This window comes from Kogia breviceps, chromosome 13, assembly GCF_026419965.1.
Source record: "Kogia breviceps isolate mKogBre1 chromosome 13, mKogBre1 haplotype 1, whole genome shotgun sequence".
Classification (NCBI taxonomy): domain Eukaryota; kingdom Metazoa; phylum Chordata; class Mammalia; order Artiodactyla; family Physeteridae; genus Kogia; species Kogia breviceps.
This window is the reverse complement of record NC_081322.1, coordinates 71,832,814-71,860,603: the sequence shown is the minus strand read 5'-3', so window position 1 is coordinate 71,860,603 and position 27,790 is coordinate 71,832,814. Positions and strand designations below refer to the sequence as shown.

The window sequence follows — 27,790 nt, the reverse complement described above, 5'->3', positions numbered from 1 at the left end:
CCCATAGAATGGAAGCTTCTTGAGAATGGACAATCTCCAGTACTCAGCGCAAAGTTTGCAATACAAGAGGGGCAGAGTTCATTTCTAACGATGAAGGCTCAAAAAATGGTACTTGAGGCAAGATTAAGCCAATATGGAATTGGGAACAGAACTGGGATATTAAAAGAGAACAGCATAATTTTAACTCTTTGGTGTGTCAAAAATTAATCATGTACCAAACTTACAGGTATTAGGTGTTATCAACATACTATCAGCATCAGCTCTCAAATTTCATCATTTCTATAATCTCCACCCCTTAAGAGACTAGGCCTATGTCTATGAGCTCCCTTTCTTCTCCTCTTTCATCACTCCAAGTTTAGCTAATGAATAATGGGTATCAAAGTGCTTTGAAGGCTATAAAGTTTTATTAAAACACTATAATATTAATTTGACTTCCTCCTTATGCTTATAAAAAGAAAACCTCTCTAACCACTTCCCAGTTCCCCCTTTTATAACATGTAAAGGCTAGAAATAATCATTATGGGTGGTAAACATCAAAATAATATTAAGAATATGACCTTATTTTTAAAAAGAAAATTAATTTTAGGTAAATCTGAGAATATGTTTCAGCATCTCAAAATTCTTGAATATGTCCAAAAACCACGAGGAAGGTCAAGCTGGAGAGTCAGAAGAACAGATCTGGAGCCCAGAGACAGAGTGAAAGATACGGACTTTGGGGGTAACTGTGTAAATGACACCCAAAACAGCTAGTGAGCATGGAAGTCAATGTACAGAAAGAAATATCACTAGAACCCTGAAGACACCAGCATTTCAAAGTCAGGCCTGGAGAAGGACATTTGGGATTCAGCTGTAAATAAATGTTGTCTGAGGTTGCGGGGTTAGGTAAATTACTCTGTAATATAGCATAAAGAAAAAAAATTAAGAATCAGAAGAAGGGAAGCCCATGAAGATGTGAAAATTGCTGCAGCATGGAAGGAGTTCAGAGCTGTGATAGTTTTTCCTCATGACTGCAGATGCTGGTCTTTCATGGATGACAGAATGTGTACAAATAAACAGATTCACAAATACAGTTCAATGAGAAAAGCAGATATATGATAACAGAGACATTATAGGTCTAAGGAATTCATAATTACTATAGAAGCATGGGACAGAGAGAGGGGTGGGAAAAGAGAATTTTTCAGTCTGGACTTTGAAAAGAACTGAATGCCCTCAAATTCAGTTCGAGAATAATTACAGAACTCAAATCTTTCAAGGTTTCTTCAGTTATGACTTTACATCATACACTAATAATCAGCTTTTAAAATCAATATCTTCGTATTTTGAAGGTATTAACGATTAAAAATGAAATGCTATAAAGTATTCTCAGATTTATATAATTTTAAATAATAACCAGTTTTATTTTAAAAGATGGTGACAGTTTTTTAAAAATTATAACTTCAAGACAGAATTTTTTTAATCTTATAGAAGAAACTTTTTTTCCCCTCTAATGCTTTTTCTCTTACAAGCCACAGGTAAAACCATTAAAAGTCCTTAGACAGGGCTTCCCTGGTGGTTCAGTGGTTAAGAATCTGCCTGCCAATGCAGGGGACACGGGATAGAGCCCTGGTCCGGGAAGATCCCACATGCCGCGGAGCAACTAAGCCCGTGCGCCACAACTACTGAGCCTGCGCTCTAGAGCCCGCGAGGCACAACTACTGAAGCCTGCACGCCCAGAGCCCGTGCTCCGCAACAAGAGAAGCCACTGCAATGAGAAGCCCACGCACGGCAACGAAGGGTAGCCCTCGCTCATCGCAACAAGAGAAAAGCCTGTGCGCAGCAACGAAGACCCAACGCGGGCAAAAATAAAATAAATAAATAAATAAATAATAAAATAAAATAAAAGTCCTTAGACAAACAATGCATTTTAGGTTTAATTTTGTTTTTGTGGTCCAGTGTTTTATGGTAACAAGGAATCTTTCTATTAGGAAAGTTTATCTTTTGGTTTCTAAGAGCTCCAAATTAAGGGGCATTCTAAAATAAAGCAAATTTTTAAATGGTTTCAGATCTGTTGTATGTTCTGGTATAAAGAACTAATTTATCATGTTTTGGCTATACTTTCCTATAAGAGAATAAAAATTGATGTGGTTTTCATTGATATAAAAGCAGAAGCACCTGTTAGTGTTAAAGGTGCCACCTGACAGCCTGTTGGCAGATGTGAACCCCAGCCCTTCTCCTGTCAGAGGTGTGTATTCTGCAAATAAGAATGATTAAGGATAATTTTAGGAAGTTAAAATTATTCGATTACCCTAAAATATTTTGTTTTCCAGTTGCTTTGGCATATTTAATAATATTTGGCAATAATCAGAACTTATTTTTACCTGCCTATAGCTTCACTGGGATTGGGGTATACTTTAGAGCATATGTAAAACACCCCAGACTTTGTGTCAATTTTACTTGGTTTAAAGAGACTTGGGTTTTATTTTCTTTTTTCCTAACAGTTTGTTAAAATATCTTAATCCACAGTTTATTACTTTATCTTAAATATTAGCTGTATTTTTCCTAGCTTTCCCACATAAGCAGAAATTTAAACAGAAGGACTTGGATGCAGAGATGGGTAATTTCTTCAATCAAATGGGATTAACAACTCCCAAATTTTTAGTCCAGATATAAGTTCATTTTTCCCTCAACACTGGTCATCCTGTATTAAAAACTGATGCTTTCAAATTCAAATGGATAAATTCTTGCTCCAACCAAGAGACATTTTTGCAAACCAATAGAACATGCTTTTTGTAAATGATTGGCTTAAAGATTTTCAGTGTTTAAAAATCATCTTTTAAAATACAAGAAGTCGGGCTTCCCTGGTGGCGCAGCGGTTGAGAGTCCGCCTGCCGATGCAGGAGACACGGGTTCGTGCCCTGGTCCGGGAGGGTCCCACATGCCGCGGAGCGGCTAAGCCCGTGAGCCATGGCCGCTGGGCCTGCGCGTCCGGAGCCTGTGCTCCGCAGCGGGAGAGGCCACGGCAGTGAGAGGCCCGCATACCGCAAAAAAAAAAATAAATAAAAATAAAAAAAATAAAATAAAATACAAGAAGTGTGCAACTCCCAAAGAACCTATCCTAAAAGGTTTTATTTTTAGTTTATTTTAACTAAGATTCAATTATGGAAAAGTGTTTTGGATACTACAGTCACAGGAAGAAGCCTACTTAATTCACAGGGTCACTGGAAACATGTATATTTACAATGAAAGATGGCATCCCAATACTCTTTCAGTAATAAAAAATTTTGGTTGAAAATTTAATACGTAGTTTTAAAGATTCAAATTCAAGTAGTTGATCACAGTTAAGCTTAATTACATTATTATGAATGAGGTCTCTACAATGAAAGAGAAGAGCAAGAAGGAAATCATGAAAACTCCACCACTTCCGAGCTGTGTGGGCTTGAGCAATACCTGCAATGTCATCATTTGTAAAATGGACATAATAATAATACTTATCTTGTTGGGTTGCTGGGAGAATTAAAAGAGATACCAATGTAAACTGGCTAAGAACAGTTCCTGGCACATAGTAAGCATCAGTAAATGCTATCGATTATCATTATTCTTATGTCTACACATATATTTATTTACTCATGTAATTTGCCTGAGTAGGATTCAGTTAATTTCCTAGACCTTTCTTCTCTTTCCTATTCAGCCAACATGCGAAACAAAGGGATAGTATTATCCAGTATCTGTGCACATAAGATGTGTATCTTTTGCAATAAAAATTCCATTCATGATATTGTCAGTCTGATTTTTCATCCGTTTATCTTTTGATTTGATTCATGACTACCTAGTATATAGTTTACTATGCTGCTAAAAACCTAATACACTCTAAATCTGTTATTTGTGTCTTTCATTGCCTAAATTCCATTAACTGCCTTTTCTGGATATGTTCGACAAGACGGGAGCCAAAGGGAATCTAGACCAGAGGTTTAACATCCTTAACTTTGGGCAATACCTGATTACAAACAGAATTTATAGCTTAACTAATTCTTCATTACATACTCAGACAATAAGATATAATTAGCAGATAAGAACTCCCAGGAAAACAGTATACTTTTGATTAAACTTCTAAATCCAACCACCGATTTAAAAAGGAACCTGCCAGACTACACCATGTGGATGCCATTCTGTAAGATCCAGGCTGTGAGAAACACTGTCAAAGAAACAATTCAGTTTCTTCAACAAATACATTGCGAAGAAAACAAGCAACAGATAAATGAGAAATCTGGAGATTAAAAGGGACTTTAAAATATTCTTACAGGGAGTTCCCTCGTGGCACAGTGGTTAAGAATCTGCCTGCCAATGCAGGGGACACGGGTTCAAGCCCTGGTCCAGAAGATCCCACATGCCGCGGAGCAACTAAGCCCCTGTGCAACAACTACTGGGCCTGTGTTCTAGAGCCCGCGAGCCACAACTACTAAGCCCGTGTGCCACAACTACTGAAGCCCACGTGCCCAGAGCCCATGCTCCGCAACAAGAGAAGCCCGTGCACCGCAAGGAAGAGTAGCCCCCACCTCGCCACAACTAGAGAAAGCCCGCGAGCAGCAACAAAGACCCAACGCAGCCAAAAAAAGACCCAACCTCAGTAATATAATTAAAGGTCCTCTGCTGTATTATTTTTTAAAAAAATACTCAATTAAAACAGGTAAAACTAACCTATATTGTTTAGGGATGCACAGCTGGGTGAAAACATATAAAGAAAAGTAAAAGTAAATTATTGTAAAAGTCACCTTAGTCATTATTTTGGCGGGGAGGGGGGTTCTGATGGTGAGGGTCATATGGAAAACATCTATTATGTCTGGAAAAGTTCTATATTCTGATTTTGGTGGAGGTCGTAACAGTGTTGGCATATAACAATCCCTCATAACAGTTTATATATGTGGCTCTCCTTATTTGTGTTATATTTAACAATAAAGGATTTCTTAAATCCTTTATCTGAGGCAGGGATGCTGACCATGGTTTTCTCAATGTGGTCTTGCAGCGAGTCGATGAGCAAGTCTCCCACAGGCTTCCAGCCATTCCGCACGGCCTCCGCCTCCTTCAGGTCAGCATCCAGGTCATCCATCGCCCCCTGCAGATCTCTGAGCTTCTCCAACGCCTTGTCCACTTGCTTTTGCCAATTGCTAGTAACAGCATTTAGACTTTCCCACTTCTCTTTGACTTCAGAAGACTGCTTACGCATGGCTTTGGCAATCTTTTGGGCTCTCTCCTCAGGAGTCAATTCTGTGATTAAAAAAAAAAGAAAGAATATTTGGACGCTTGATCAACTCTACATTCTTAGAGCCAAGTGTGAATCACCTTTTGAAGGGTTGCTACCAGTGTACGCTAGCCAGGGTGAGAAAAACTGTTTCCATACTTCCTCCACTAATCCTTACTACTTCTCCAAAGAAGAAAAGAGCTACTCAGAGTAAAAGTGGCCCAGTGGTTTTGGTGACTTCTGAATTTTAATGTATTTGCAAACCTTGAAATGTAACAAGATAACTCAAGAAATAAAACAATTTTTCTTTAACATAAATTAATTACATAAAATCCAAAGACAGCTTTTCATTAGGTTTTCTTTGTCCTCAGAGAACTGGGAATGATAATTGGGAGAGAAATAGTTTTAAGTCATGAGGAAAAACTCTGAAAAAGTAAGATTAATTTATCGTGTTACAAAAAAATACAACTGAAGACAAATAACATATCTTAGATACTTCATCATTGCTGAATCTTTAATACAAGGCATTCTTTGTAGCCCAGAAGTGTAGCATGTCCACAAACATTTCAACAAGAAGACAGCAAGGCTTCAAGGACCACCCTAAATATTTAATAGAGCAAGAGGGCTTCCAGAATGTCTGAAATAAAGTAGACTTTTCAGACAGGAAAGGGCAGGCATAATGTAAGATGCTGCCACAGGACAGGGGCAGGAAGAAAGAGTAAGAGTCTAGAAGACAAGCAAAGGGAAAGGAGTCAAAGTCAAGGTGAAAGCCAAGGGCCAGAAATATAGTGATGAGAAGCTGGCAAGACAAGGGCAGGGGAACTTGATGGTCATAGAGCAGACACTCTCAGAACAGGTTAAACAGATCCCCAGCTAAACACTCCTGGGCCTCACTATCCTCAACACCCCAGGATGCCTCCTTTCCTCTCTAGCTGGTTTGATGGTTGTCCTAAGTGTCCCCTGGACAACAGAGAGGCAAGTCAGAAACATACAATCAAGGTAAACTGTACATTAATTTAAGATAGAAGTGCATATTCTTGAGATAACATCCCATCTTTTAGTATCAATCACATTAGCAACATCCACTTCCCCTCAAAACATTCCAAACCATTCATAAAATGCACTGAAGTTCATCAAACTTCTGGTAAGATGAAATTCATGGTAAGATGAACCGAAGCAAGTTCTCCTCAACTGTAACTTTCCTACGCAACATAAATTTGTCTGCCTGTCTTTATTTAAATATTATTTAAAAGTCAAAGGGACAGAACATTTATTTTTATCTAAGTTTCCAGAAATTTCGAGACCTCAATATTTAGATGAAAGCAGCTATAATAAATCTCTGGGAACTACATGGATGCTGAAGAGTTGAGTAACCACAGAACGCTGAGTGTGCTGCTGAAAGGCTGTGAGGCTACAAAGAAACGTGACCAATGCCCTGTCAGCTGAACTGATTACAAGAAGAGACAACGTTATGACAAGTAGATAGGTTGAGCATACCAGTAAAAGATAAATAAGGAAAATAAGTGCGTTAGAGACCCAGCTTCAAGGAATGTTTAGGCTCAGATACAGTCCAGTACAACGGTGATGGGAGGGAGTCGAGAATCCTGGAAAAAAGCCCTAAAACTTATAATACGTCAGGATTTCAAGTTTAGCAAACTTAGAAAAAGCTTTGTAAGGAAATGTACATCATTAAGAGGGCAACTTTATTTAAATCCTAAAGCCTTCAAGATTTTTTTATAAAATGAAAAATATGTAATATTAATATGATGCATATTTTATATACATATACCATGCACTGTGTAAGGTAAAAAAAAATCATCCTTAACCTGATGAGAAAGGGAGTTGATAATTTTTATGATGGTAACACCTGTGTTTGTAAGTCACTTCGGCTTTTTCAAAGATATACTTTAAGCACTCATGTTTTACTGACTTTTGTAAAAAAAAAAAAATACAGTGCCAATTTCAGAAGAGACAACTTAATTATGATGATTTTTCTCTGGATAAAGTAAAAACTGTTTCTAAGTCAGTCACTGAATAACCTGGCAGGGAGACATACGGCTTCTTTGCCCTGTGACAAAATACCCAACACTGGCTGTGACTTTCTGTCTTCAGTTAATGTAAAAATCTCTTGATTGAGCAGTCCTTTTGTACTATTTATAATATAATCCCCACTCAAGCAGCTACTCAGAAGAAAAGTTCTACATTCAATTCACCATCTGTTTGCCAGAAAGGAAGCATATTAACTAATCACTGAGTCAGAATAAAAGTGCTTCCTGTTGCAGCAGCAATCTCAGTTTAATGTATACTTTAAACCAAGAACAGAGCGAAGTAAAAAGCCAAACAAAAACTTTCCAGGATGTTTGTGAAACAGGTAATAAGAAGCAACATGTGAAATCCCAAGTTATGACAGTTTGGGGTAAGAAAATAGAAAAAACAAAATAGCAAGAGAGCATGAAAGATGAAAATAATAAAGGGATATCCCAACATTAAAAAAAAAATCTTCGTGTTACTTGAAAATCAAAGGACAAAGTTTGCTTCAAATTTTCTGAATGGATACTTTGCAGTAAATTTTAAGATCCTCATGCAAGAGTGGAGAATCTTCTGGACCAGTGGTTCTGAATTCTTGGTGACATACTAGAAACCACCTTGACAGTTTGTCTGTTTGCTTGCTTGTTTGTTTTTAAATGCTGATCCCCAAGGACGAAGTATTAAAAGATTCTGGTTTAGTTGGTCAAGGGTGAAGGGCGGCATGGATAAATTTTAAAAAGCTCCCCAGATGACTGTTACGTGTTGCCAGAACAGAACACCACCAGCCTACTGGCTTATAAATTGATTTCTCTGGTCACTGCTGTTGAAGCTGGACAGAGTGTTTCCAATCCAGTGAGCTGCTCTGTCATTCCCATGCAAAGCAGGGCACTAACTAGTAAAGGTGGGAGAGCAAATGAAGCTCACTGATAAGAGGGTAATCTAATTTGCATTTGAAAAGGCAGTAATAGAGGCTAATCAAGAGACAGGAAACAGCAGGATAAAACCAAGTAAATTTAGTGACAGTTCACAGACCAGAAGCACTTTTCCTGGGTCACTTTCCTACCCCCTCTGTGTGTGTGTGTGTGTGTGTGTGTGTGTGTGTGTGTGTGTGTGTGTGTGTGTGTGTGTGTTTGAGAGAGAGTACTTTGTTTCACTCTTCATTCTCCCATTCTTCTCCCTTCACACCTTCTCATTTATCTGGGGATGGAATTGTATTTAATTTTTATATTCATATTACATAATATATATAGTATAATGTGAAATGATGTATTATAAATATTAACATATTTACTTTATATTTATATAATTAAAATAGCAATTTTCTAATTGTGTTACAAAACATTTAAGGAAGAGTAGATAATTCTCTTTAGGAAGAAGGAAGAAGAGAGAGGAAAAAGGAATGACCAATCCTGAAGTTTTCTTTCTCGTCCAGTGGTTTTTATTCTTCAAATATGCAAATTAATTGCATGGCATTTACACCACTCTCTCCTTTCTACCCTGGGGAGAAAGACTCACATGCTTCAGTGGAATACAGGTGGAACACGAACCTGGACCAGAAGCAGAGTCTAAGACTTGCAATCAGCACTGCTCCCATCCTGCCCTTGGCTCCTAGGTGAGCTAGATGACCTGCTCATCCCAGCCTTATCAAGTGGGAACCCTATTTTCTCATCTGGGGAAATATTTTACACTAAGGGCCTCTTTTACCTCTGAAATTCAATTATATAAGAAAGGCAAAGCCGCTGTATGTCTCCAAGAAATCTTACAGTAGAGGAAAAAAACCCTCCTTTTGTGCGCCTATAATTTGTTTTTACATTTAAAAACATTACAGTATATGTTCCTCCTATGAAATAATGTACAAATCGATTAGAATCAGCCCAGTTATTTTAAATATTTTCCATATTTATCATATATTTCCTTTCTCAATTACAGAATAGACACATAATCTCCATACTGACTTCTTAGAGTCTAAAGGCTTATGTCATGCATGTTTGTTCTTTTCACCTTGGTTTTGCAGTACTCAGTCTAGAGACTAGTATGTCCTCAATGTATATAATTACTGAATTGAAATTTTCAATTTTCTGCATGGAATTTCCAGCTTTACTCTGTATTGAGAATATTCAACTTCATAATTTTAAGTGGAAATCTTCCCACTTATTTTTTCTTCCTCCTTCCCAAACCCATGACAGCATTTATTAAAAACAAACAAAAAAACCCACTTTTTTTTTTTTACTGTGAAAGAAAAGGATAAACCTTACAAAGTCATTTCAAGTATGGTAATTCCATCTTATTTGTACTGTTTGCTTATTTTTTACATGTATCTATAATCTTACTGTATTTCACCAAGAGAGGAAGAGGAGATATTAAGACAAACAAGTATAGGAAAAAATTCTCCAGAGTAGCATTTTCACCCCATGGACAATTTGGTGCAGGGAAAGGTTTGTTCATAGGCCAATTCCAATACTAACTAATTATATAATCATAGATATTTTGCTTATCTCCTTGAACTTCAGTTAATACCTGCAAAGCTACCGATACATGCCTGGCACACAGAAAAGCTTCAACAGAGGTTAATTTCTTTCATTTTTAAAATGATTTTGTTACTAAGTCTGGAAGGTTTAGATATCTCTAGAGATTTTCACAAAAGCAAACCAAGTTGATTAGCCAACAAGAATTCCCAGGAAAAAACAAAGCATTCCTGTAGACCTAGAGACTAGACCTGACTTACTCTTTCCGTCTCTCCACTCCATTTTTCTCTCTCTTCTTCATGACCAAAAGATGCTCCTGATTCAGACAATGCAAAACATATTCTCCTCAAATTTTCTGATTACATGATTAAGATCAACTTAATCTGTCTGAAATGATCAGTGTTGTAGAGGACCCTGCCCACTTCCTATACTGTATGATAACTGGTGACAATTCATTAGGAACCAGATTAAAAGTACACCATCAGGGCTTCCCTGGTGGCGCAGTGGTTGAGAGTCCGCCTGCCGATGCAGGGCACACGGGTTCGTGACCCGGTCCGGGAGGATCCCACGTGCCGCGGAGCGGCTGGGCTCGTGAGCCATGGCTGCTGAGCCTGCGCGTCTGGAGCCTGCGCTCCGCAACGGGAGAGGCCACAACAGTGAGAGGCCCGCATACCGCAAAAAAATAAAATAAAATAAAATAAAAAAATAAAAGTACACCATCAAGTGCCATCAGCTGATTACTACAATATTTCTAATTGTTTTCATCTAATAAATTATAAAGATAACAACAGTAAGAGGCTACCCAAAGTAGATTAACCTGATAATGTGTAGCCTAAATCTTTCGGTAGGAATATGATAAAGATGATGAGGATCCATCCATGCTGCCAAAAAACTTGTCAAACCCTTAAGGGAAAAAAAAAAAAAAAGATCGTGGACAGATACATTTAGGGAAAAGCAAGAACTCCAAAGTAAAGAGATTTAGGGAACATCTTCCACAAATACCAAAATATAAGGTATTAATGGGGGTTACGGGTGGAGGTGGGACGGATGGAGAGAATAGGAATATAGCCCACACCATGGAGAGAGATAACCAGCACTTCTGACCAGAAGTCAATCAAGGTTGAGCTAGAGTCTGAATACTTTAATGTTTTACTCTTCTTGTAAAGTGGGCCAAAGTAAATAAACCCAGCAGTGAGATAAGGACGAAGCATGAACAGACCATTAAGAAGGTTAACCTCCAAGGAAAAAGGTAGGAACAGCAGAAAGGCCATGGAACAGAACTAGCTAAGCCACATGAGATCCATTTTCTGTAATGGGATATTCCCTACATTTCCTCACACTAATGGCAGTTTTATAATTTATTCAAGTCGGTTTTGAGTGCTGGACAGCAGCAGACAGGTCACTGGTGGTTCTGAGAGGGGAGAATAGAAGTTGGGAATGTAAGTGCCAGGTGGGCAAGGATACGTTTTGTTCACTGCTGTCTCCCCATATCTAGAATACTACCTGGCACGTGGTAGGCATTCAATAAATACTGGTCAAATGAATAAATAGATCTATGTTCAATATCTTTGTTTTGATTTTTAAAAATTCACCTTTAAGATCAAAGGGCAGGGCTCTTCAATTAAAAGTCTCACATGGGCTTCCCTGGTGGCGCAGTGGTTGAGAGTCCGCCCGCCGATGCAGGGGACACGGGTTCGTGCCCCGGTCCGGGAAGATCCCACATGCCGCGGAGCGGCTGGGCCCGTGAGCCATGGCCGCTGCGCCTGCGCGTCCGGAGCCTGTGCTCCGCAACGGGAGAGGCCACAACAGTGAGAGGCCCGCGTACCGCAAAAAAAAAAAAAGTTTCACATTTCTGGCCACACCACTGCCCATCTCTCCCCAGGCTGCTTCCCTGAGTAACATAGCCGCTAATGATCCATCAACGTACAAGTACAAAAGAAGTCCTGGGCTTTCTATTCAAGCTTAGCCATTCTTACGAAAGAAGTTAGGCATGTCTCAGGTTTATGTATTGCCAAAATAAGTGAGAAGTTTAAAGTGGAGAATTTATGCCTTGGCTAGGATTATACTTTTTAAAAGATAGCAAACCCTCTAATTTACTCGTGAAGACTCCAGCTCTCAAGAGGAACAGCAAACACAGGAAAAGAGTAACACACCACACTGAAAGCGTTTAGTCTCCTCCTATGCTTTATGCTTAAATCAGAGTGACACTCCATAAGTTGATTTCAATAAAATACATACATGTAAATTATTGCCATCTCTTTTTACGAGGCACATGTGATTTATGGATGGCTGTAATGGTGATTAGAGACCATAACAGATGGTAAACAATTAATTTAAAATGCTGTGTCCATCAAACTAACCTTTGTTATCATATAATTCTTCATCAAGAATGTTGATTTATTTAAATTGAATTTCACTATGATGGTATTCATTAGCATGCAAACAAGTTTTTGAAATTTTTATCCAATCAATACGCTTACTCAGCCGGCTCATTATATTTTAGAAAAGCTGAAGACTGGATTCATTACATCCATTCATACATTATGGAACCTTAAAATGGGAAGGATCACACTGGATCTCTTTAGTTAACACTGGAAATGAAAGTAACATATTTTTCTGTGTCTTTTCATGCATTATAACTTTACTAATCTAATTTGGACTTATGAAGCTAATTAAATTATTGCCTTGGTCTATAGGCCTGAAAGCAATTATTATTCCTTCAAGTTTTCTTATGAAAATTAAAAAGACAAAGTCTAATATTGCCTAAACACCTTCTCCCTTGGTGCTGGGAAATCAGTGAACTGGTATGTCATTCTAATAGCAGCCTAATATTTCAGAAAAGAAAAGTAAGAATGACGGGAGAAGCATATTAATCATTACATGAAATTTTTATAAGTAGAAGAATATAGAAGCAAAATCTTATTTTTACTGATTATCTAGAAGTGCTTTGATTATTGGGGTAGTTAAGATAGTATGCCATGATGGTTCAGGGCATCAAGGGTTGTGCCAAGCCTGAGTTGGTGTTTCAGCTCTGTCACATGGGTGACAGTAGGCATCTAAACATATCAAAGTCTCAGTTTCCTCATCTGTCAAATGGGTGGTAACAGCACTCATACCTCAAAGAGTTGTTATGAGAATTACAGGAAAGAGTGCCGGGAACACTGTAGGACCCTGATAAATGTTGATGTGCTGTGAACATCTATGTTGACTAACACTTCTCTCTTCTCCCTTCCTTTCTGGGCATTGATTCCTCCTCCATCTAACATGATGCTTATAAAGGGGGTCTGCCAATCCCAGAAGGCCCCGAGCTCCATGTTACTCAAGCTGAGTGAGTTGTTGCTCTCTCTTGGAATGTGCTCGATCTAAAGAAGGGTTTTCCCTCCCTGGTATGTGGTTGTGAGCTATAAGGTCATAGGAAAGCAAAGCAAATGCAAACTTGTGGAGAGAGGCAGAAAGGAGGACACGGAGGAAGGCTCTGACTGCCATTTAGATTCCCGTGGCCAGCTGTGTCCTTGCCCTCACTATAATTTGGTTATGGCGGCCAATACATTCGCCCATGTGCCTACACTTACGGAAGCTGGCTGTCTGTCATTTACAATGAATGGGGTTCTAATTAATAAAGCGGTTATTAGGAAAACAAAAAACGCCCTGGGGAAAAACATCCATGAGTTTTACTACCTAATTACTTAGGTTATATGTAATTTGGCCTCATTTTATGATATGCAAGGAAATAATTATTGCCATCTTTGTTATGTAACCTTATGTTATACTGAGAATCAATATAAAAGTAATTTCTAAACTCTATGATAATTTCACCTTTTCACTCATTTAATGACCATGAAATTTTATTTGCACAAGTTTGCTAATACTGGAACAAAATGGACTGAAATAGTAGACTGAAAAATGTCATTTATTACTTCTTCGTTGTATCATAAAATATATGAGATTTCACATAGGTGAAAAATACTCCTAATTGGCTTTCTAAAATATTATGAAGCATTTAATAATTAAAAGAAAACAGTATAATCTGAGTTAAAATATTAACTACTACTAAATACACACACAGCTGTCAAAGACCAAAGAGGAAGAACACTAATCCATACATACTTTTTTATCTGAAAGGTTTATTATTAGCCATTAATCACAGGTACAATCGTATACAACCATAAAAAGCTGTGTATGAATAAATAACACACATACACAACTATAGACACTACATACAACTATGAACACACTAAAGCAATAGCTGCTTTTTTTTCCTCTATCATTTAAATGAAACAACATAAATTAAGTAACTTCACCAGGCTGAAAAAGAAATAATGTTCAGACAGCCTGCAGTAAAATAACAGTTGTAGTAATAGTAATGCCTTGACTAGAATAAATTTTAAAGAAGACTCAAGGGAAAATTTATGAACAAAAAAAATGCAATCTTTTTTTGTCTTAAAATTAAAACCTGAGCAGAGGAAAATAGCTTTTCTACACCCACATGTACAATCATTTGTATAATTTTCTAAACAGTTAGAGGTGAAATATCCTATTAAAGTGTTTATTTAGTAATCGATACCATAGCCTCAACTCATAAAATGTGTATGTGGTACAGAGGGGGACGTAGACATAAGGCTCTAACTCCCCTGTGCAATTTTGACTTTTAACCTAAGCTGCAGGTAACGAACATGTGAGAAGGCACGTGTATTCCCTGACTACCTCAAGAGGTGTTCGGGCTGTCTTGCACATCTACTTTCACTATGCAGCTGTGCGGTTTTCAAAGGAATTCAAATCTGGGACTGAGAACAGCAGGGAGGTTGGGGGAACAAGGAAGAAGCCAAGAAACATCTGTGCAGGGTTAAGAGGCTCTAGACACTGAAAGTCAAGAAGGAGGTAGGAGGGGAGCTTCCCTGGTGGCGCAGTGGTTGAGAGTCCGCCTGCCAATGCAGGGAACGTGGGTTCGTGCCCCGGCCGGGGAAGATCCCACATGCCGCGGAGAGGCTGGGCCCGTGAGCCGTGGCCGCTGAGCCTGCGCGTCCGGGGCCTGTGCTCCGCAACGGGAGAAGCCACAACAGTGAGAGGCCCGCGTACCGCCAAAAAAAAAGACATATTTGACTAAAGTAATACTTAAGAGAAAAATTTTAATACTAGATCCTGAAATTCTGTAAGAAATTTTAAAATATCAGGTCCTGATATACTGTAAGAAAATTCTCTTGTTGATTCTGGTGTTTTGTTCTCCTCACATGTGTTTTTATGATGTACTAAAGAAATCAGTCTCACCTGTTTTTGATTGTAGGTTTCTTCTTGGTTCTTCAGGGGCCTCAATTGGTTGATCAGCCAGGAAAACTCGAGCTTGGTCTATAGCATTCAGGACAGAATACTCTTTCTCCTTTAACTCACGTCTCAGTGCCTTTGCAAAGAGAAGCAAAAGTTGAATTTGTAACCTAATGTGTTCAAGTCATGGAACATCTTCAATTAGACCACTTCTGATCACACTTGTCAAGGGAATGTCTAATCACCAGCATGTTAGCGAGGTTAGAAGTGAAAATGTAAATTTTACACATATGAATGATGAAACATGAATAAAAGCAAAAAGATGATTTCTGTAGAACTTATATGAAAAAAAAACATCAGAACCCCGAAAATTTACAATATTCACCTAAGGGAAATTGCTACAGTATACTTGATCTTTACACAAAATGTACTTCTAGGGTTAGCACTACCGTCAGTCTGCTAAATCTAAGATACTTTTTTCTTATAAGACTGACTGACCAAAAAAATTACATCCAGTGGTAGATAGAGGCAATTTCACAATAAGTAATGAGACCCTCAGAAATGTTTTACATTCTTTGGAATATATTAAGAAAAAAATGAAGACATAGAAACAACCGAAAGTACATGAAATCAAAACTAAACCAAAGAGAACACATAAAAGACAGTCTCAAATTATCTTAAAATATATTCCATCTCTCACGCTGAGGCAATTACAATTTTTCCCTTGTGACGTTTTTCATGCAAATATATGTCTCAGAATAGTTTTTCTTTAGTACTTCCGGGCTTTTAAGTAGGGTTAAACTTTCACCTCTGCTCCTATAAAATGTTTGGTGATTAAGACTTAATTGACTAGGGTTTAAAAACAACAAAATCTGGGCTTCCCTGGTGGCGCAGTGGTTGAGAGTCCGCCTGCCGATGCAGGGCACACGGGTTCGTGCCCCGGTCCGGGAAGATCCCACATGCCGCGGAGCGCCTGGGCCCGTGAGCCATGGCGGCTGAGCCTGCGCGTCCGGAGCCTGTGCTCCACAACGGGAGAGGCCACAACAGTGAGAGGCCCGCATGCCACAAAACAAACAAACAACAAAAAAAACCCAACAACAAAAGTCATCCAGTGACTACTGCAAGATAAGAGTAAATGAAGACTTTCTCATGTGCTATTTTAATACTGTAGCTAAATCAAAATTGCTCTTAATATTGTTACCTCTTAAATTATGTACATAAACACCTACTGGCTCTAATATTTTGCTTTTAATACAGTTCCTCAGCAATTCATTATGAAAACTCAACTTTTCATTTTCTAAAATATTACATTCTGATAGTATTTTAGAATTGACAAAGTCCTTCTGAACATAAGTACTTTTTAAACAGCATTTGATGTATGTTGGGATGACAGGGTATTTGGAGGCTATACCCTCATCTTCCACAGTAAATAAAAAGCAAAAAATTTTAATTTCTAGAAATATCAGAATAATCTTACATAAAAAAACTGAAACTGAACAACAGAGAAACACTGGTAATGAGGTTGAAAGAGACCATCACAGGTGGGGAGGGATGAGAAGAGCAGGCAAGGAGTAGAGAGAAATGGCGTGATAGTGACTGTGTCCTGCGCACCTGAGACTTAACAAATACTGGGTCCTGGAAAGTCACTGAAGAGCTGGACAAGACGGTGGTGATGGTGGGGGGCTGTCAGATATATATTTTTGTTTGTTTATAGTATCACTGTCAGATCTCTGATAGTCATTTAAAAAACTAGTCTGGGGACTTCCCCAGCGGCCCAGTGATTGGAACTCAGAGCTTCCACTGCAGGGGTCACGGGTTTGAACCCTGGTCAGGGAACTAAGATCCTGCATGACATGCGGCATGGCCACAAAAAAAGTCTGAGTCTGAGAGAAAGCCCCACAGGTCTGGAGAACCTAGTTTCCTTCCTGCCCACACTAAACCCCAGCGCTTCATAAAACAATCCTCTCTGCACAGGGTATTGGCCGGGGAATGTCTCCTGAACTCCTTGGAGACGCCGAGGTAGGGAAGTAGAGGAGGCAAGTGTGGGCAGGTGGGAACTACGCAGAGGAAGTAAAGATATGGGGCTCGAGCTCTAATGCCAACTCACCATCCAAATATCCCAGAGGACAGCAGACATTTAATATCTGTTCATACTCTACTTTGCAAATTTAATTTTGTTATTCAATTTGTTCTATTTCAATTATGTTTAATTGCATGTCAGAAATGGGTTTAACTTTCAACAGCACTACACATATAATCATTTCACTGCCCTTTACCTCTCAATTAGATATAAAAGAAAACCGGCATTTCCTAACCACCTGGTGAACATTAATGATAAGATAATTAGACTCCAAGAGAGTTGTTTTATACACAGAGCTACAAAGTGTCATTCAGATTTAGGTTCTAATATCACATGACTTATATTTGGGTGGTCTTCAATGAGTATAACATGATCTAATTGGAATTTTTTCTACTTAAATGACTTTATATTTTCATTCGAAACAATTCTGTTCTCAGGCAATAACAAGTATTGACAAGGATGTGAAGAAGTTGGAACCTTCTTACACTGTTGTTGGAATGCTTAAAATGGTGCATCCACTTTGAAAAACAATTTGGAAAGGCCTAAAACTGTTAAACATAGTTATCATATGACCCAGCAATACCTCTCTTAGGTATATACCTAAGAGAACTAAAAGCATTTGTTCACATAAAAACCTGTACGTGAATGTTCACAGCAATATTATTCATAATAGCCAAAATGTGGACACAACCCAAACACATCCGTCAACTGGTGAATGGGGACTTCCCTGGTGGTCCAGTGGTTAAGACTCCATGCTTCCGTTGCAGGGGGCATGGGTTCCATCCCTGGTCAGGGAACTAAGATCCCTCATGCCACACGGTGCGGCCAAAAAAAAAAAAAAAAAAAGTCACCATCAACTGGTGAATGGATAAACAAAATGTTGTATATCCACACAATGGAATCTTACTCAGCAACAAAAATGAATGAAATAGTGATACAGGTTACAACATGGTTGAATCTTTTTTTTTTTTTTTTTTTTGCGGTACGCGGGCCTCTCACTGTTGTGGCCTCTCCCGTTGCGGAGCACAGGCTCCGGACGCACAGGCTCAGCGGCCATGGCTCACGGTCCCAGCCGCCCCGGGGCATGTGGGATCTTCCCGGACCGGGGCACGAACCCGCGTCCCCTGCATCGGCAGGTGGTCTCCCAACCACTGCGCCACCAGGGAAGCCCAACATGGTTGAATCTTGAAGACGTTATGCTAAGTGAAAGAAGCCACACACAAAAACCCATTACTATGAAATGTCCAAATAGATAAGTGTCTAGAGACAGAAGGTAGATTGGTGACTGCTCAGGAATGGGAGGGTGAGGGAAAAATGGGTACGTGCTCATGGGTCAGGCTTCTCTGGGGGGTAATGAAAATGTTCCAAAACTATCACAGATAGTGATGATGGTGGTACAACTCTGAATATAGTAAAAGCCACTGGTCTGATCACTTTAATAGAGTGAATTTCATGTTATGTGAATAATATCTCAGTAAAGTTATTCAAATAAAATAATTCTGCTCTTTTTCCCAAAAATGTCCTCTAGGCACTCTGTTTATTTACTAACCTCTATCCCCCCTCATCTGCAAGGTAAAAGCTCATCTTGTATATTTAGTATGTTCCCACCTCAGTGTTCCCAGAGCACATCCTATTTCTTTAACACAGCTCATCCTGATATATTGTGACCACGCCTCTGTCCCCTCCATTATACTGTCAGTTCTTCCAGGGGAGGCTCGCCTCTTAATCGTTCAAAATTCTCAGTGCCTGTCTAGAGATATACAGAAAGTACTCAATAAACGCTTGAGGAACAATGAATAAAAGAAGACATGCTTTCAGAATTAAATACTATGTATGATTTTAAATTATGACCAGGCACAATATACCAAAGTCCTCCAAATCTGATTACCCTATAATGGAATAATTATTGGATTCCAGTTAGCTCTGGATTATTTGAACTAGTCTGAAAATTACTGGTAAATAATTTTTGCTGCAAAGTTAATTTTCTCCTATCATCTAACTCAGCTAGTAAGTACTAAGTATTTCAGTTTGCTGTGGGTCATTATTTTATTAATAGCAGATATCCTTTTCTCTCCCTAAACAAGGAACTGATCTCACTGAAAGGGGTGATAACTTCATCTTCCCTCGTTTTTCCATATCCTAATTCATAAGGTAACTGCATAGGGCATAGTTTCAAAATGAATGCAGTCATTAGATTGAAGGTAGTAACTGTTATTACTATTGTGTCAAATCCATCTAAAACATATTGGCTTAAAACAATGACAATTTATTTTTCATGATCCTGTGGACTGGCAAATTTGACCAGCTTTTGTGCTACTGCCATGGGGGATTACTCCTAAGGCTGCAATCATCTGGGACTTGAATGGGAACAGAGGTCCAAGATGGTCTCACTCACATGTCTGGAAATGACTGCTGGCTATTAGCTAGAGCGCCTCGGTTTCCCTCTATCTGGTCTCGAACTGTCCAATAGGTCGGACTGGGCTTCTTCAACATGAAGATTGGTGTTCCCAAAGGGCAGAGTGAAAACTGCAAGATCTTTTAAGGCATTAGCTCTACAACCGCTCTGTCCAAAAAAAACTTTCTATAATGACGGAAATGTTCTACAACTATGCAGGTCAATATGGCAACACTAGTTGTGTGTGGCTATTGGCTATTTGGTATGTACCTGAAATATGACTGGTACAACTAAGCAAATGAAATTTCAAATTTTATCTAATTGTAATTGATTAAGTAGAAATGGTCACATGTGGCAAGGGTTCCTGTATTAGACAGCACAGCTCTAGAATCTGCACATCACTTCCACCACATTCTATCATTTGAAGCAAGTCATAAGGCCAGCACAGATTCGAGAGAATGGAAAAATATAGTTCATCTCTTGATAAAGGGAACCACAATGTCCCTTTGCATGGAGTTTTGGACACAGGGAGCAAGTTTCATTATTTTAGCAATCGGCCACACAGGATAAGGCGGAAAGGGAGGGTTGGGTGGGTAATATTGCCCCATAGACTTGGTAATATTTTATATAAGTTCTCATGAAGGCATCTCAAAACAGTGATCTTTGAAGAAAGATCTGAAGGAAGTGAGGGAGGAGCCATAAGAGGGAGGGTGGCAAAAGAGCCATCCAGGCAAAGGGAGCTATAATTGCAAAGGTCCTGAGGGAAGTGTTTGCCAGGCTTGGCAGGCTGGCACTGTCGGAGCTGAATGAGTGGACGAAAAGGGTAACTACTTCTGTAAAAATATTTTATATCATGAAAGTTAGAGGGGAAAAATGCTTTATGGTTGTTAGGAGAGGTACCTGGTAACCACATACTTCTTCAGACAGCAGATATCTGGCTACCTTGATGACTCAAGCTTCGCCATCAACCTAAAAGTTCTCCGTGTGGCAACCTGTCACAAAGCTTATTCATTTTCTCTTCGACGACATAGGTGGAAAGATCCTAATCCCCCTCCCAGACAAACACACATAAATGAAGCTTGGGCCTAAAAGACCCACGATCAGCTGTAACAAGAAAAAGATACAGAATAATTTCAAAAAATAAAATTGAAAATTGTATTTTAAAAGTTGCATGCTCTAAGGTGTTTAACATAAAGGGATAGAGACTCAGCTACCTCAAGAGTCAAGAATAATTAATGGAGGGCACAATGACTGTCCCACGGCCATACTATTCGACTTCCCTGCCATCCCAAGGTGGCAGGAGAGTGTATAATAGAATTTTCCAACAAACGTTTCCACCAAAATTAGAATTTCAAAACTCATATTACATTCATACAGTCTATAAAGAAATATGCCAGGCACAAGAGAAGACAGCAATTAATAAGCCTACATGATTCGAACTCTTAAGGAACTTATAAAGAGAGAGAACAGTGCTAGTGAGAACGTGGTAAGTGCCACCCGTCTTTGAGAGCCGTATAAATAGGGCACTGAGGAAACACACAGAGGAGGGAGGGAGGTGGAGGGGATGGCAAGCGACCGTCTCAAAAATGTGTAAAGTGTGTTTTGAAAAAAGAACTTGGAATCAGATGAAAGGTAATTAGGGGAAAAGCAATTCAAGAAAACAGAATACCAGGTAAGGTAATTTAGTCCCTCATTGTTTTCCCTATTAGGTAGCTTCTGCACGCTCACTTAAATGAAATGAAGCCCCAGAATGTCAGACCGATGAAGACCTGTTGCGCATATCGGAATTTAACTCGTAAACTCACGGAGTTCTCATTCTCAGTCATTTCTAAGAACCCAACAAGCCCTTCAGCGGAGCCCGCCTCCCCTCCCACTTCTCTTCAGGGGCTCCTGCTGTGCCCATGAGTGGCAGGCAGCAGAGTAAGTTGCTTCTTAGTCAACTTCAAATGCCTAAAGGGAGATTCTCAGTGATCCTCCTGAACGGTCGGGGAACATTTCTCCCCACCCGCTATTAGTTCACGAGAAGGCAGCGGATTAAGGGATAAGGCGGTATAAAGAAGTGACCGGCATGGCGTAAGTAAGAAAGTCTTATGAGTCAATCAGCTCCTCTTCATCTGCATCATGAACGTGACATCGCTCACTGTGATGGCTGAATGGTTGCCAAGGAGACAGCAGTACTATCGGTTGCCCCTCGCAGCACTGACATGGAGATGCACAGGATCCTGCAAGCCCCTTAGTGTGAACACAGGGTCTGAGAGAACCTGGAGGGGGCAGGGGAATCCCTGCCATCCCCTCTGTCCTCAGCTGGCAACTTGTCACACTGGACTGAGACAGGGGGAGAAGAATGAAAAACACGTGGGTGTGCACTAAATCCCGGTGTCATCCCCTCTTCTTTAAATCACAACTGCCCCTCTCCTCTCTTCAATCTAAAGCCATTATCCGCACCGTCTGTATATCAAGTGGCAAAGGTCACTGAGATGCACTTTTCTTTAAGCTTTCTAGATCATACTAAAAATTATATGATCTCTTTTGTTAAATTAGATCTTTTTGCTCTTCTGCTAAAAACCCTCCAGTGGCTTCCTGCTGCACTTAGAAAAAATTCTCAACTTCCTACCAAGATCCAGAGCTTCCCTACTCTCTGAACCTCAACTACGAATACACCCTAATTTCCAGTCTCAAAGTCTTTATTTCTGTTCCTAGAATATGTCAAGCTTTTCCCGCCTCGTCTTTGCAATCCAGAAAGCTTTTGCTTCACATCTCCAAAGACTGGCTCCTTCTCATTATTTAATCTCCGCATTCGGTATGTCTGTTGGGTGAATGACTAAAGAAATGAGCAAACTGACATGAAAGAAAATGTAGGATTCAAGGAAGGAAAACTCCTGGGAAATGGGAGTAGCTCAGCAGAAGAAAAAAGCAGAGCAGTGGGGGAGGGAAGTAGTCATCTCCTTAGAGCTCTTCACAGAAAAAGTTATTTCTCAAGACATAATATCTGTGGGCTTTCTTAGCAATCTCACTGATCCTCACTGGTCAAAGTCAAAGAGATCCACAAGGGTCACCCTTCCTGACCCTTTAGGGACCCAGCTCTAATACCAAACTCACCATCAGTATAAACATCACCTGCCCGGCAGAGCCAGCCCACTTTCCTCTTTGCCACTACAGCGCTTGGCATCCACTTTGCTGGAGCATGCACCATGCATTGCTGTCCTGGCTTCTTTGCAGACCTGACTCCTACACCAGAATGTTCTGAAGGTTCACATCTATGTCCCAGAGGACAGAGTAGAAACTCAATGAATTTGTGTATGAAAAAATCAGGAGGCATTTTTTAAAGTGTTTTGTAGTGTAGTAAAACCAGATAGAGATTTGCAGCCAACAGCCTTGTGTCAACCATCCGGTGCACACCATCTAGGCACACCTTTACCCACCACGAGCCCTTGAATTTGTCCCATAACTTCTCTGCAGGTTAATAACAAAATCACTCTACTAACTTCACAGGTGAGATACTGAATGAGAACATACCTTGAAACTATTCAGTGCTGTAGAATAACTAGTTACTATAAAAAATGATGCTAATCGAAAGTCTTACCATCAGTCTCAGCTCTTCTCCAAGACCGAATTTCTCTCCTCGGACTTTATTCACTGTTATTTGCGGGGGAAAGTTCTAGCTGTTTTATCTACAGCTCCATATGAACAAAACCAGTACCCAAACTGCCATTAGCAGGAACAATTGAATTGAACTTTTCTAAGGGGTAAATTATTTAATTATGAGCAAAGCAGAATTAGGCGGTCCTCCAAGATTAAGTCAAAATGTTTGGTAAGCATAAAACTGTGTTGTAAGACTATTAAGTCACTTCAGATTCTTAGAAGGCAAACAAATAAATGTAGTGTCTTTTCATGAACCACTTTGTTCCAGAACAAAATGTCAATGTAAACCTCTGTGGTGGTAAAAATGGTTAGCCAGATTACATCACTCACACTAATTTGGTATAAATATCAAATTTCTTCAACTGGTCAGTCTAACAGTGGACTGCTTTCCTATCCTTCTAGGCACAACTAAATCAAACACAGCTGCCCATTTTCCCTCTTTCTTCTTTTTGGGAGAGGACTTAAACTGGGCATGCTAAAACTGTTTTCTAAACTCCCATGCTGACATGGAATACTGGCGTTTTAATGCTAACAATACAAGGTCCACAGGAAAAAGGGACAAAAATGAGAAATCGTAAGCAAGGTTGCAGTGAACCTTTACTTTCATGCACTGGTGGAAGCAGAAAACTGGTTCAGTCATTTGCGAAAGTAAGTTGGCAATATACCAAGAGACATTACTATGTTCATGTTGTGTGAAACAAGAATATCGCCTTTGGGATTATATCCTAAGAAAATGATCCCAAAAGAGCTACAAACACAAAAGTTTTCATTTTAACATTATTTATGATTAAAAAAATGAAAGCAACTTAAACATCTAACACCTGGAAAATATTTAGGTTCACTACAATACAGTTACACTAGGGATCATTAAATAACTTTGAAAAATTATTGTGAAAATGACTGCATAGCAACATGAAGAAATAGATATGACATGTATCTAAGTGGAAAAGACAGGAAGAAAACTATGTACCCTATTAAAACTGTGTGAAAGGTGAATATGTGAAAAGAAAATAACCCAAAATGAAAATGGATGTTTTAGAGTGGTAAAATTATGGTTAATATTTTGCTCTTTATTTTATAAAATCTGTAATAAATTATTTTCAAAATTAAAAATTATACTTTTAAGAAAAGAATGCCAAATGGAATCAAGTTCATTTATAATTGAACAAATTACTACTTTTAAAGAACAGCATTATTAAGAATTACAAATGTGTTTTAGAAGGATACTTTTTATAACAATCATAAAACTTTTGCATTATGTTTTACTTCAATGACCTCTCTGAAGTTAGATTTATTTATAAATGTAATACATGACAACATAGTTACTAAGTGAGAGACTCCGTATGTTTAAGTCACTCCCTATGTTTATTAGGGATCTTAACTCATCTAGCTTTTAAGGTGTCAAATTTAGACACAAGAGGGAATCTCAAACACTGGGAGAATCTGGTGATACTCAGCACAAGAGGGTAAAATAATAAGCTATATTTTAAAACCTACCTCAACAATCAAAAATATGCCAATTCTTTTCCCCCCATAAAAAAATCCTTCCAACTCTAGTTTTGAATAATGTAGGCAGTATTAAGACAGGAAAAAGGTAACTTCTTGGGTAACCTCTTACCTGACTACAATATTAAGGCATAAAGTATAATGGTGTTGATACATTTTCTTACAACTTCAAGTACATTATTTCCAGCTCTTGGGGAAAGATTGTTGCTTACATTTCTGCCAGCTATTATCTTTATTAAAGATTCAGCTATTTAAAAGTAGAAATATTTTCAAAGTGTAATATTTTTTCATACAACTAAAAAAGGATTATAGAGAGACAAAGAGAAAAAAGGAACATTCATACCAAAGGACCTGTTATCTCTGGGTGTATTTCATTCATTCAACGTTCAACAAATAGTAACTGAGCATCTAGAATGCCAGAAGTAGATAAAGATATGATAGAAAATAATTATCTCAGATGATGATAAATGCTATGGAAGAAAGAAAATAAGAGAGCTTAGGAGTCCTGGGATGGGAATTACAATTCAAGTAGAGAAGTCTAGGTAGGCTTCACTAGGAAGGTGTCATAAAGCAAACATTTGAAAGCAATGGATAGTTATCCACGTGGATACCAGGGAAAGAACATTCCAGGCAGAGAAGACAGCATGGTACTGTGACTGAAGGCACAGTGTGGCTGACACCAGCATATAAGAGAGAAAATGGTAAGAATAAGATGAGCCAAGGTGTCAGTGGGAGGTAGGTCAGATGATGTTGGTTTTGCAGACCATTGTGAGAACTGTAGTCTTTATTCTGAATTACACAGGAAGTCACTACAGACTTCTGATTTATCTGAATAGGAACACTCTGGCTGTTGTGCTGAGAATAACAGAGAAGTAATTGTAGCTCTGAACATCTGGTAAGAGGTAGACAGATTCAAATTCTATGTTCTGAATGTAGAACCAACAAGATTTCCTAACAGACTGAATATGCAAGAAAGACAAGATTGAAAGCGATTATTTTTTACCTAGCAATCAGAATAGGATTCTATCAGTTGAAATGAGGGAGACTGGGTAGAACAAGTCTTGAGGGGCAGGTTCAGGAATTTAGTTCAGACGTATACAAAGCTGGAGATTCCCAGGTGGAGATGGTATGTAAACATATAAATTTGGGAGTGATTGGCATTTAGATGACATGTAAAACTCCTCAGGAGGTCAGATGAGTTCAGGAAGGAATAAGTACAATATAGAGAATTTGGCATGGCCTGACCCCTGAGGCATCCCAATTTTAGGAGGCTGAAGAAGGAGGAACTAACAAAGGAAACTGAGAAGGAGCTACCAGTGAGGTGAGAAGAAAATCGGGATAGAGTAGTATCCCAGAAGTCAGGTAAAGAGACAGAACGGAAGTACACTTAGTGAGTCAACAGGAAGGGGAGGACAAATAATGGTCACCACTCAGCCAACATCAACAAACAGAGACATGACAAGTTACAATGAGGGACATATAACTCAGAGTGGGGACTCAGGACAGCTTTACTTACTTGAGGAGAAGAGAGATGCTTGCAGGAAGTTTTAAGAGGCTTTTGCTATCGTAAAAGTGTTGCTTTATGTATGTCAAAACATACATTAATGTTTTTCTTTTTGATGCAAGCAGCTCTGGCTATATAATTTGCAGAACGCTGTGCAAAGTGAAATAGCAGGGCCCCCTGTCCAAATATTATTAAGAATTTCAAGATGGCGGCAGTAGAGCATTAAATCCAGTGCAGGGCCCTTCAAAGAACAGAACCTTGTGTGATCGTGACTGCATGGGACACACACCCATTATGCAAGGCATCTGAACTGTAACAAATAGGTATTGCTGGTACAGCAGGATTTCTTAGCTTCTGCTTTCAAAAAGGCACTTATGTGATTATTGGAGAGTGCAAGCAGAAAAAAAATGATACCAACATAAGGAGAATATGTTAGACTGTAATTTACTTTTTTTCCCAACTTGCTTGCAAGGCTAAATCAGCATAAACAGATCTGAAGTCATTACAGTATGACAGCAAAAAAGGGCAGCAGAGTCGTTAAATTTGATAGCACCAATAAAGCTACATGAAAAAAGGGAAAGAAAACAGGCTTACTTTTCATTGGTATGCAGACAAAATTTTAAAAATCTCCATAGTGTTTTAAAAGTTTTGCCTAATGTCCCTGAATGAACATTTAATATATAAATTTATTTTGGTTCCACCCCATTGACATAAAAAATGATGCCTGAATCAGAATACTAAGTATGAATGCTAAAACTAAGACAGGAATCCTGTAGCTTCTCACAGTAATAAAACGGTATTCTTCCCTACACTTAAAAAAATATGTGCACAGGGCTTCCCTGGTGGCGCAGTGGTTGAGAATCCGCCTGCCGATGCAGGGGACGCGGGTTCGTGCCCCGGTCCGGGAAGATCCCACATGCCGTGGAGCGGCTGGGCCCGTGAGCCATGGCCGCTGAGCCTGCGCGTCCGGAGCCTGTGCTCCGCAACGGGAGAGGCCACAACAGTGAGAGGCCCGCATACCACAAAAAAAAAAAAAAAAAAAATGTGGACACATAAATGTATTCCTTCATCTAGCAAATATATTCAGTTTTACTATCATCAGGCGCTGTATTAGCTCCTGAACTTATATTTTCTTTCTCTTTCAGCCTTGTTCTACATATAAACAAAGAGTAGGGAAGAAACATCTCTTGCTCTACTGCATACTCCAAGTCACACCATGGCTAATTTGGAGCCATGGCTAATTTAAAGAATTTTCCCTCCAGGAGTTTTGATAACACTCTTTAGTAAATTCTTATTCCAAGGTCTCTTCCCAGCTAGAAGGCTACATACTTGCACTATGGAGCTTTTCCAACCTTTCCAAGTACAAACAATCATGATTTATCTGTGTTTCCCTGGCTGTGTGTTCATACTCACATTACAGTGCTTTTGATATCTACTTTAGTCACTTGTTTTCGAACCTGTCTCTGCCATTAGATGGTGAAATCTGTGACAACAAAAACAATCTTAGGGGGCTTCCCTGGTGGCGCAGTGGTTGAGAGTCTGTCTGCCAATGCAGGGGACGCGGGTTCGTGCCCCAGTCTGGGAAGATCCCACATGCCGTGGAGCGGCTGGGCCCGTGAGCCGTGGTCACTGAGCCTGTGCATCCGGAGCCTGTGCTCCGCAACAGGAGAGGCCACAACAGTGAGAGGCCTGTGTA

At 39.3% G+C, this 27,790-nt stretch overlaps 1 protein-coding gene across 3 annotated transcripts in view; it reads right to left on the bottom strand.

The window, feature by feature from the left end:
• Window positions 1-27,790, bottom strand: part of UTRN (utrophin) — a 506,315-nt gene that overhangs the window by 103,084 nt on the left and 375,441 nt on the right. For all 3 annotated transcript variants that reach the window (XM_067010961.1, XM_067010960.1, XM_067010962.1), the window contains 2 exons: window positions 14,974-15,103; window positions 4,973-5,241 (listed from right to left, as the gene is read on the bottom strand). In XM_067010961.1, coding sequence (XP_066867062.1) covers window positions 4,973-5,241; window positions 14,974-15,103 — 399 coding nt within the window. The remainder of the gene's footprint in view (window positions 1-4,972; window positions 5,242-14,973; window positions 15,104-27,790) is intronic.